The sequence below is a fragment of the Seriola aureovittata genome, chromosome 3 (genome assembly GCF_021018895.1).
Source record: "Seriola aureovittata isolate HTS-2021-v1 ecotype China chromosome 3, ASM2101889v1, whole genome shotgun sequence".
In the NCBI taxonomy this organism is placed as follows: Eukaryota; Metazoa; Chordata; class Actinopteri; order Carangiformes; family Carangidae; genus Seriola; species Seriola aureovittata.
In genome coordinates, this window is record NC_079366.1 from 24,472,911 (window position 1) to 24,484,116 (window position 11,206).

General features: G+C 41.6%; 1 protein-coding gene across 1 annotated transcript; it reads right to left on the bottom strand.

The window, feature by feature from the left end:
- Window positions 1-1,655: 1,655 nt before the first annotated feature.
- On the bottom strand, window positions 1,656-4,890 carry LOC130166702 (myelin transcription factor 1-like). Its single transcript, XM_056372417.1, has 2 exons — window positions 4,401-4,890; window positions 1,656-2,094 (listed from the first exon to the last, which is right to left on the bottom strand). The coding sequence occupies exon 2, from the start codon at window positions 2,068-2,070 to the stop codon at window positions 1,750-1,752; it is 321 nt and encodes a 106-aa protein (XP_056228392.1). The 5' UTR covers window positions 2,071-2,094; window positions 4,401-4,890; the 3' UTR covers window positions 1,656-1,749.
- Between the last annotated feature and the right edge of the window lie 6,316 nt (window positions 4,891-11,206).

Below are 11,206 nucleotides of genomic sequence, written 5' to 3' on the forward strand. Positions count from 1 at the left end.
CACACTTACAGTGTAACTAACGTCTCCTCCCAAAGGCCCAGGAAATAACCGAAATCAATGTAGCGCAGAAAGAATACAAGGGAATGTTATATAATAGCAAAAGCTAATCTTGTTTTTGTTCCAAATAAATTTGTTGGATGTGCTGTAGGGTGGAAAGATGTACAGTATGTTGTAAACATTGCACAAAGGAGGTTTCTAAGAGGGAGGAAATGGAAGGAAGGAGATAGGAAATTAATTTGTAATATGTACTGAGTGCAGAAAAGGCAGAAAGGAAGGAGGGGTCACCTCAGGAAAAATGGGACTTACAGCTCTTGGGGACTGCCCCCACCCCTAGTGTGCTCACATTAATGTCCCTGTCGAACAACGTCCGCCCACATTACTTCCCCCGCAGATCACTCAAGTTACACACAGACACACACACACACACACACACACACACACACACACAATGTAAGCATAAAGTATAGAAATACATATGAATAAACATAGAAAGGAACGCATGCCAGTAGCAGTGCTGTGTGGACACACAAACAGAAGAAGACAGACAGACCGACAGACACAAACAAAAACAAATACTGCAAGCGGAAGTAACCAGGCCGTCGGGGCAGAGCTACGCTGTTGCCATGCAACCAGGTGATTCCTCTAAAGAGCCTCTCCATGGGAGATTCCCTCGTTTGTGTGAGGGCATTTGCTCACTTGTGTGTGTGTGTGTGTGTGTGTGTGTGTGTGTGTGTGTGTGTGTGTGTGTGTGTGTGTGTGTGCGTGCGTGCTCGCCTGTGTGTGTGTGTGTTTGTAAGTGTGTCCAGTAAGTTAGTGCTGACACAGTGAGCGTACAATGTTCTGGGACGCGACCATGGTAACCGCCCAGCAGGCTACAGAAGAGCTTGGTTGATGGCATTTGTAGTTTTTTTTTTTTCTTTTCCTCTTGGTGTACATTTTATTTATTCAGCAATTATGTATTTATATTTTATAGAGTACACAGAGTGCTGACGGTGGCAAATACCCACAAACGTGCACTGACAAGCGCACCACGATCCAGAGGATGCAGAGGAAATCATACACACACACACACACACACACACACACACACACATATAGGTACGCACACATGGAGTCATAAGCAGTGGAAAATATTCAATTTGGAAAGCCTTGACAAATCCCTGAGGTGTTGCTGACGTTTATGCATGCTTCGGAGTATTCATAGCCGCTCACAGAAACTACAGCACTGATAACTACACACACACACACCCACATTCACACCTTCACATCCACAGCCAAAGTGGGTAGAGATTGAGAAAGAGGGTGAGAGACAGGGCGGGGAATGCAAGGTGAGATGATGAAGACAGAAGCACAGTGAGGTTCACGGAGGTGACGTGAGTTTTTACTATTTGTGACTCGTACTGCTGTATAAACGGAGGCCAGTAACAATGCTACTGACAGGCGACTGTAACCCTGGAGATTCATTAGGGCTTGTCACTATGGAAACCTCCAATCAGTGAAAAATGTTAGCCATCTTTTCCTACAGCTAATGGGTCCAAGGAAATACCTGAGTCCTTCCAAACACACATACACACACACCCAGACACACATGGACGTGCACAACAATGACCTTCTTCCCGTCTCCCTTGTGTTTAGACGTAAAGTAAACATCTAGGCGCTAGGTGCCTTGTAGGTACAACGGCTCTGAGACAGTACAGAGCTGAAACACAAACAGACGATGTCTCTTTCACATTATAAACAGAAACACAGTCATACGCCCAAACACACCCACACATGTTCGCAGTGCTTCAGGTGCACCCCCGGCAGTGAAGGATATGGGTGGCAGACAGCTCGAAGGCACCAGGAGCGGGGCGGGCTGGTCTGGGTCAGAGCCAAAAGAACCACTGGTGCAAGAGTGGGGTACGGCAGCTCCTCCAATTCATCCTCCTCCTCCTCTTCCTCCTCTTCCTGCTCCCTCGCCTCTCCCTCAACTGACACATGCACCTTCTCCCCCTCCTCCTCCTCATCCCCTTCCTCCTGCGTTGGTCCTCTGTGCTGCTCATGCAGGTCTGGCTCCTGGGTGCCCGTCATGGCCGTGCTGTGAACAGCCTGAACCTAAGAGAGGGCGCAGGGGCACCGGCAGACTGTTCAGGACATAGCAACATATCGATGCATGTGTGATGCATCATGCGTGTGGGTGTGTGTGCGTGTGTGTGTGTGTGTGTGTGTGTGTGTGTGTGTGTGTGTGTGTGTGTGTGTGGTGTATTTCTGCTGTGTTGCCTTGTGGCGGTTACTGCAGCTCCTGAAACAAACCGGAACTGCGCTAACTGTCAAGCCTGCCATGATGTCCACAAGACCCTTCACCCTCCAGCACAGCAGCATAAAAAAATCCTTCTGTATCTTTTTCTGACACAAAAAGCGACCTCTAGAAGAAGAATCACAGCTAGCGAGCAGTCATGAGCAGGAAACATAAATCTGCATATATCTAAACAGAGTGAACTAGACATGAGCGAAGGTGCAAACGCAGAGTCAGTGCAGATACCAGGAAGCACTTAGACCCCTTGGGTATAATCCTACAGCTGTACGATTCTGTGATGACAACAGGCCATTACTGCTGATGCTTTTAATCCAGACTGGCTTTAAACAATCTGGACATACAGAGAGAAAGTAGCTTAGATGGCTATTTCATATTTGCTATGAGTAGAACAAAGTGTGAGGTTGGCCACTGATATTGTCAGTTCTTCGATTTCTTTTTTTTCATTTACAATAACTTCCCAATTCTGATGATTAGTGTTACTTAAAGCTCGCCGAGTTAGAATTTTTCCTCGAGCTATAATTTGAGATAATATCTCTTGAAACGCAGTGACATTGTCGAGCTACGGCAGCCTGTGGTTAATTGTTATAAGTACTGACTGGAATTTCTTGGAGCACAGGAATATCATGTAGGAAATGTCAAGTTGAATGATAATCTCTGTTTAAATTAAGAGGGTGATCACAAGAGCGGATTCATTTCTTGGCTTCAGCGGGTTTTTTTTTTTTTTTTTTTTAATTTCATCACATTTTCTGCTTTATTGGGCAGTATGCAGCGGGGTTTGGCAGGAAGACATGGGAGTTGGAGCATGTGACACAATCCACATTGTCACAAGAACACAGCAAACGCTCCCCACTGGTCCACCGTGTGCTCATTTCATTGCTTATTGATCCCCAGAGATTGTGAAAAACATTATTCCAAAGCTTCCAATATGTTATTAAGTTGGAGCAAGAGCTGGATTATTTGGACAACTAACATAAAGAACAATCAGAACAATAGAAGCCTGGGCAAACCACAAGTCCATGCAAGCATATATATATATATATATACTCAGCCTACATTAAGACAGGACAACAGGAGAGCTGGCAAGTTCACAGCACAGAGAGGAGTATACTGTGACTGTGTATTAGATGAAAATAATGAGACTGAATCTGCCAGTACCTCTTTTTCCTGTGTATTTTCATTATGGGCACGTAGCCTAGACTGTTTGAGGAGTCCAGGGCCACACAGTTTAAGGCTTTTTGTTGTGATTCAATAGTAGCTGTTGGGTAGACATCAATTAACCATTGAAAAAAAAACAAGAAAGCCATTCTCCTGCACAGTTAAAAACCTGCTGATTTCAAAACATTTTAAGAACTCATTATGAGTCTCCTTTCCTAACAGCCTGGCCATGTGGAAATTAAATCATCCTGCTGAATCTAAACTAGACACCAGAACAAAATATATTCATATCCTCTATAAGACCTCTGAAACCCATTAACTCAGGTTTATATTCACACGGCCACACATCACAAATGCATGAACTGCCCAATTTCTTTACCAAGAATTTCTAACAGTGTGTCTCAGGATAAATAAAACCATAGCAAACAACAAATGTCTAGAAAATCTGACATTTTCTTTTTAGTGTTAGTGTTATACAGTGATATACATCCTTCTGAAGGCCAGCCAGTAACATGTACCGACGACATTTACCAGGCAGAGAATTTCCCAGCATTACTGTTAGACCTCAGCAGGAAAACAGCCTATTGATACTATATTAAAATGTAGAATCATATAAAAACAAAATATCTCAAAACAAATCTCAACATTTTGTGATGGGCCTGTTATCGCCTATGATGTAAAGACAATATATGCCCATGATAAAGTACGATAAGGTCACTGACTTCCTATATTGTAGGCACATCACATGCACTCTTGAACTATGAGAATATTTTTTTATTTTTTTATTTTTTGTGGGAGACACACCGCCATTGCCAAAGAGCGACATCATTGAATCTGGACATTTTTTTACTGTGCCACGGGCATTCAGCCAGCGAAGTGCCCAGGACAGGAGAGCAAAGAAAAAGTACATTATAGCACAAAAAACAAAAACTTTGAATGCAGTCCTCACCGGGCAGCAGCGTCCGTCCACCAGCGTCACTCACTCCAGGTCCGCCGTGCGCCCTGAGCTCCCGGAGCCATGGTGCTCCATCTGAGAGCAGCCCGCCGGTCCTATGCCTCCTCCCCCCTGCCGATATCCAAACTCAGTCCGTCAGTCCGGAGGATGAAAAAGAGGCGAAACAATGAGAGAGGAATGTGACGCAGAAGTTTTAATAAATGGGAAAAGTAAAGTTAAATAAGACCAAGCGGTCTCCCGTGCGTCTGCGTCCTCTCAGCCGCTGGACGCGCTCTGCGGTGTCAGGTACCGGAGTTCAGGCGCACCGGGGAGAGGGAGAGCTGCGTCAAGTCAGCCAGAGAGAGGCAGACCGGAGATGCACGGATTTTACCTTCAAAATAAGACTGTCTCGTCCCGGAAGCAAGTAGCTTAATGAAATGTTGGTTGAAAAATGACTCACAGTTCAGACTACGAGCTGTTTTTGTCTGATAAAATAGTCATTGTATCAGATTATAGTCATACATCTTTGTCATGACTTCGCCACGACATGACAGACTACAAGTTGATCAGCGACCAATCACAGCTTGCTGTGTTTCACAGTTGTCATCAGGAAGTCGGTGCCAGGGACCGATTTTTTTTTTTTTTTAAACTGACTTTATGGGGAACAGCAATATGAGGAAACAAAGCAGCGTGATACTCGCTTGAGTGTTTCGGAAAGCCTAAAAAAACAAGAAAGAAAGAAATATTAAAAAGGCAGGGTTGTTGTAGCTCCACAAATCTTTCTAAGTGTGCCCGGAAGAAAGCTCTTGTGCTCCTATTGGTCAATGTTACTGAACACGTCACAGAAAAAGGTTCAGAGACTGCAAAAAAAAACAAAAAACTGACGCGCTAGTCTTTCCGTCATGGAGCGTCCCAGATGCAGTATCGGTTGTTGTCCACTATGATACACTGCACGAGATAAAACGATCAAATGTGGCGTAATTGTATGTCCATTTTAGTTTCCAACACCCTACATCTGTCAGGTGGAGCTATTAGTTAGTGAGCTAATGTTGTTTTGTGTTCACGTCATACACTATCGCTTGAACCTAAGTCTTTTTAAGCTTCTTGAATTTGCTAGTTTTTCAGTTTTCTATCAATAAACTTAACATCTTTGTGATTTTCAGACAAGACAAGCAATCTCAATATGTTTCTTTGGGTTAGTTACTTGAAAATTGAAACAATTTGTTGAAGCACAGCTTCACAAAAAATCGAAACGGAATAAACTAAAAACCTGAAACAGCTAAAACAAGGATCTTTAAGTCAGATTTTGACACAGAGCAGGGCCACAAGACGGAGGATGGAGAGCTCATCATAGCTGATATTGTGCTTCAGTGCTGCATTTCTTAAAAAATGTTGATTATTATCAAATTAGGAAGACCCAAATGTTATGGAGTAAGCCTGGGACATTTGGGGCTCCTGGGGGTTTGGGCCCCCTGCGTCTGTTGCCTGTTTTGCCTGGTTGGTACTCCAGCCTTGGAAATGCCTCATCATACGGACTAACGGTGAGTGAATTTGAAAAACTAAAAGATCAAATACAGTTTTATTTTGAAGGTTTTGACTGGAGAACTTTATTCTTAATACAGGATAACTTGACACTGACAGAGCGAGTCAGAGCATGTGACTTGTCCCCTCTCCTCCACCTCACAGTAAGCTCCATCCCAACATCCCTCTTTCTGTCTCTGCCTGGCGGTTATCTCACCAGCCAGCGACCCGGACAGTGTGTGTGTGTGTGTGAGTGTGTGTGTGTGTGAGTGTGTGTGTGTGTGAGTGTGTGAGCATGGGTGTGTGTGTGTGTAGGTGGAAGGTGCCGTCATATAAGAGCCGAAGCTCCACAGTCACACTCAGCAGGGGTGTCGAGTCACTAAACCCAAAAGTGTGGCAGAGCTCCAACACAATACCTTGAAGTCAGCTTATGCTATGTAAGGTTACAGGGGACAAGGAATTACTAATGACTGAGTCTGTGCTATATAAAGTAACATTTTCATAATAGTGGTCAAAGACAATTTCAGAAGCTTTACTTAAGTTAAAGTAAAAAATATGACCATGTAAAAACCAGCTAACTCCATTACAAACACAAAATCCTGCAAAATATGAAAAGTAAAACTACTCTTTATGCAGAATTTATATATTTAGACCAACGTACAAGAAATATATCGATACCATTTAAAGACATGAAATTGATTGCAAATGGCCTACTGTATTTACATGAGACCAGAGATCAGAGGTAATGAGGCAGTTTTTGCCATAGAGGATAACAGATAAATAACAAACAATACAAGTATTTACATATTAGGAGTTTGTTATTACTGGTACAGTCACATTAACAGTATTTTAATATTGTATCGCTGGTCAAGGTGGATTTATTCATATGTAGTTTAATCTATTCCACTGCATATTTTATTATCATATGTTTTGGATGACAATTGTCATCTGCAAAGTAAATAGTAACTATACCTGTTAAACACACCAAAATGTAAGAGTAAAAACTGAGGTTTCTTTGTGAAATATAGTGTATAAGTATAAAGTGGCATAAAATGAAAAGTAAAGGTAGTTCAAGCTTGTACACATGTATAGCTTGCGTGAGTAAATGTCCTCTCCAGCATTGTCCGTAATTTAATTTCACTTAATATACAATATGTGCATATTTGAAATAACATGTATAATGAGAAAAGATGCAGACTGCAGTGATACCAATATAGGCATCCATAATGTCTTGAAATAGAGCCGAAACTCAACTACTGCTCATTTTTCTGGCAGCTCCATCCAATTCCCTGAAGAGCTCCTGGCGGTCCCTGGATCCCACTTTGGGAACTAGTATTAGAACTACAGTGTACAGTAGCTCTAAGCAAACAGCTTACAGGGAGCACTAGTCTTAAATGTTCTCCTGCTAATTTTTTAAATATCTACACATGGCCTCCAAATAATTTTCTGGGGATGTTTTGTTTGATGTTTACACTCCATTAGACAGAAAACTAGAGTCCCACGGTAGTTTCTCTGAGAGGCTTTAATGCTCATTACATGCTAGAAAACAAAATTTGAATGGATTAAAAATAGACAGGCAACTTTTTAGATCCATCTAGAGGGGCAAAACATTTAATATTTGGGCTGTCGTGCAGGAGAAAAAGTCATGCTGTTATAAATCAAAAGGATTTACCCTCTGTACAGTGGCCATTTTCAGGCATCTCGGACTCATTTTGTAAGGCTCAGCTCTGCATTGTCAAGGTGTGTTCAGACTGAAAGTGAAGCAAATTTTAGTGGAGGCACAGTTGCTCATGAACCCAACTTAAGTGAAAAATGCACACTTATTCCAATAAATGTACAGATGCAAGAGGTCAAGAAAGAGGAGAGAGGTTAGAGGAAAATAACAGAAATATCTCAAGTTCTTGCTGAGTTCTTAGATTTAGATCACCCCAAAAAGACCCTCCATGCACACAGTTAGCATGTATGTTGCTAGTTAGCTAAAGTTAACATCTATACAGTTGGTACTTTGACTATTTGGGGCAAATAAACAAAACATTTTTGTTTTTTTTAAAGTGCTGTGGGTAAAATTGCGAAAATTATGCAAGCTAAAAATTTGCTTCACACTCAGTTTTTCCCATTTTATTAGCCTCAGCTTTACTTAGGCTAAGCTTTGAGGTAATTCTCATGCTATGTTATTTAACGTTAAAATATTCACACTTAGCCTCTATAGTAATAAGTAGCACTTAGAATGATAGCTTATTAGCCTGCTAAATTTGTCTTAGCTTGCAAATTTTAGCATGTAAGTGTGTTACTGTAACACAATAAGGCAGAGCCTCTAATTTTAGTGTAGCGTATTATGTTAGCATGAATCCCAAAGTACAACTGAGGCTGAAGGGATTTTGGTCATTAGTTTATAAGTACAGTTTGGTGCCAATTAAAAGCCTGAATAAATAAGTGTAGAAACACAACAAATGCAGATGCCTCCATACAGGGCACAAGGGGTCACTAAATGGTTTAATGAGCACCAATATTATTTTAGTTCGACGGCGCTCTCCAAACACCCAATGAGGGAATATGGGGTTCATCCCTTCTGTAGAGCTCCAGAGATTTTGAAAATCTATGACAAAGTGGTGGCTCATGTTGTTTTGTTTTTTTCTTTAATTTGTCACCCATGTGTATCTTATCATAAAATAAAGTGGACAAGAAATTGTGACCAGTTAGTGGTGCTAGATGTAAAGCCAGATGATGGCCAAAGTCAATCTGATTTATTTTCTGTGGCTTCGAACGTCTGCATCAAATATTACTCATATCTACTTATTTCGTTCTGGATGTTGAACTGATACAGAGACAAACCAGCAGGCTGAGGAACTGACATACACTGCCTCATGTCTCACTGCTAGTGTGGCTAAAAACTAAGATTAGATTTTCACTCAGAGCGGGGAAACACCGTGCAATACCCAATCAACGCCCACAGCAGACAGACTCCTCGCAGCTATCATAACTCTTACAGCAGCAGCATACATCAAACATTAAGTGTATCTCAAGAACACAGTTTAAGATATCTAGGACACATTCAACCATACAAACACTCGCACAGACTTCTCCATCTCTTCCAGTGAAGAAAACCGATAAGCACGGTAGGAAGCCTCTGTGTAGGGCTATGTGTGTTTGTGTGTGCGCTGGTAGTAATAGGTTGTTATTGTGTGTTTCCACTCCCACTCCCATTCGTTTTCCCTCTCCTTCCAGCTCGTCTCATCCTTCTTACACTTACTGTCTCGTGTAACTCATGCAAGACTCTTTCTGCTCCACAGAATCATTTCATGCATTTTTTACTCCAGCTCTGTCACTGTGGTGTGTTCAAATGCTGGTTTACATTAGTCACTAAAATGCACGCACACACACACACACACACACGTACGTATACGCAGAAATACATTCCCTACGTGATCGGTTGAGGATGGGTATCTAGGCCAAACATTATTATCAGTGTGTGATAGGCGCCCCTTGGGTGTGTTTCCATGGTGACCATCACATAACATTACATATGGGGAAGCGTTTTATACCATGCCATTGTCACGAATGTGCACACACACACACACACTCTGTGGGAATTCGATTACAAATCAATCATCCTGATCAATCATTGAAATTGCCATGACAACCACCTGAGGGCTAATCCTGATACAGAGGGTGAACACACACATACATGTACATACACGTACATGCTCATGTGCAGAAACACATGAGCAGTGTGACACTGAGCCTGCCTACTCCTTTACTTGACCTGGTTACAGTAGAAGTACACGAAGAGGTTAGCAGGGCACGCACGCACGCACGTGCACACACACACACACACACACACACACACACACACACACACACACACACACAGCATAATAAGTGGTGTCAGTGTCAACTTCTTAAAGTTTCAGTTTTCAGAGCAGGGGGACAAAGGAGTCAACAGTAATTATGTGTCTCTGTTGACTGTGAATCTGTCACCTTGATGTTTATTTACGCTGCAGGAAGCATTTGTGGTATATTTTAATGTAACAGCCCACAATTACAGTGTACATATTGATAATGTGTCATTTACACTGTGAGTACCTTTCAAAAGCACCTGATACACAAATAATTGCAGGTTATATACAAGGGACCAGCAGAAAGTGCAGGAAAAACAGGGTGACAATATTCTTATATTCTGAGAAAGCAGTTATGGTATCTTTCAACTAGAACTAGTAAAAAAAATTTAAAAAAAACATTTCGATAAGTATTTAAATATGAGATGATGATCATTCCTTGGTATTGTGTTGTTCGGGTTTGAGTTGGTCCACCACTTTTTGTCCACTGACTGAAATATCAGCACAACTGGGTGGATTACCATCAAAGATTGTACAGGCATTCATGTTCCCCACAGGATGATTTGTGATAACTTTGGTAATAATTTACCTTTTTATCCAGCGCCCCCATCAGGTCCAAATTTCTGTTTGTCAAACACTTTGATTTCATGACCAAATACCTGCAAAATGTCATCCCCATCATCCTCAGCTGTGCTGATGATAGCATGCTAACACTTTAGGATGGAGAACAGGGTAAACATTATACCTGCTAAACATCAGCATGTTAGCATTGTCATTGTAAGCACATTAGCATTCTAACGTTAGCATTTGGCTCAAAGCACCACTCTGCCTCAGTACAGCCTCATCGAGCAGCCAGCGTGTCTGTAGACTCTTAGCCTTGTTGAATTGACAATAAGTTACCTGTTTATTAGGCACACCTTGCTAAAACGAAAGCTGTCTAATACAACTGCCCCACAGTTAATCCTACATTCCTGAAGGTTATAATGCTCAGATTTGATTAAACTGGAGAAACTGTTTACCTGTTTATGGTCATTCTGGAGGCTGATTGATTGTGGTGCTCTTATTATACTTAAGAGTTTTTTCCAGTACTCAGCCTGCCCTCACTGATATAAATGGGGCTCCTGTCTTGATATCCAGTAATAATACACTGTAAATTGAAAACATACAATGTAATTTCTGTGTCTCTCTTAAACACAAAGTTGTTAACTCCCTTGTTACCTAACCTCTTGTTATTGTTTATTTGTGACCCTGGATAAGGAAATTTGCAATCACAGTGAGACTTATATATGTTTAAAAAATAAGTAATAAAAAAAAAGGTTATGGTCAGAGTCAGAAATCAAAGATACTGTATAAGTGAGTTTTTTTATTAGCAGAATAGGCTGTTGATGCTCAGATATTTTGCTGTATTTTAGGCAAACCACCGGAGGGAATCTAGTGTGCAGCAACATTACTGACTCATCCTTT

Excerpts from the sequence above, each read along its gene's own strand:
- LOC130166702 (XM_056372417.1), bottom strand. The coding sequence starts at position 2,070 with ATGACGGGCACCCAGGAGCCAGACCTGCATGAGCAGCACAGAGGACCA.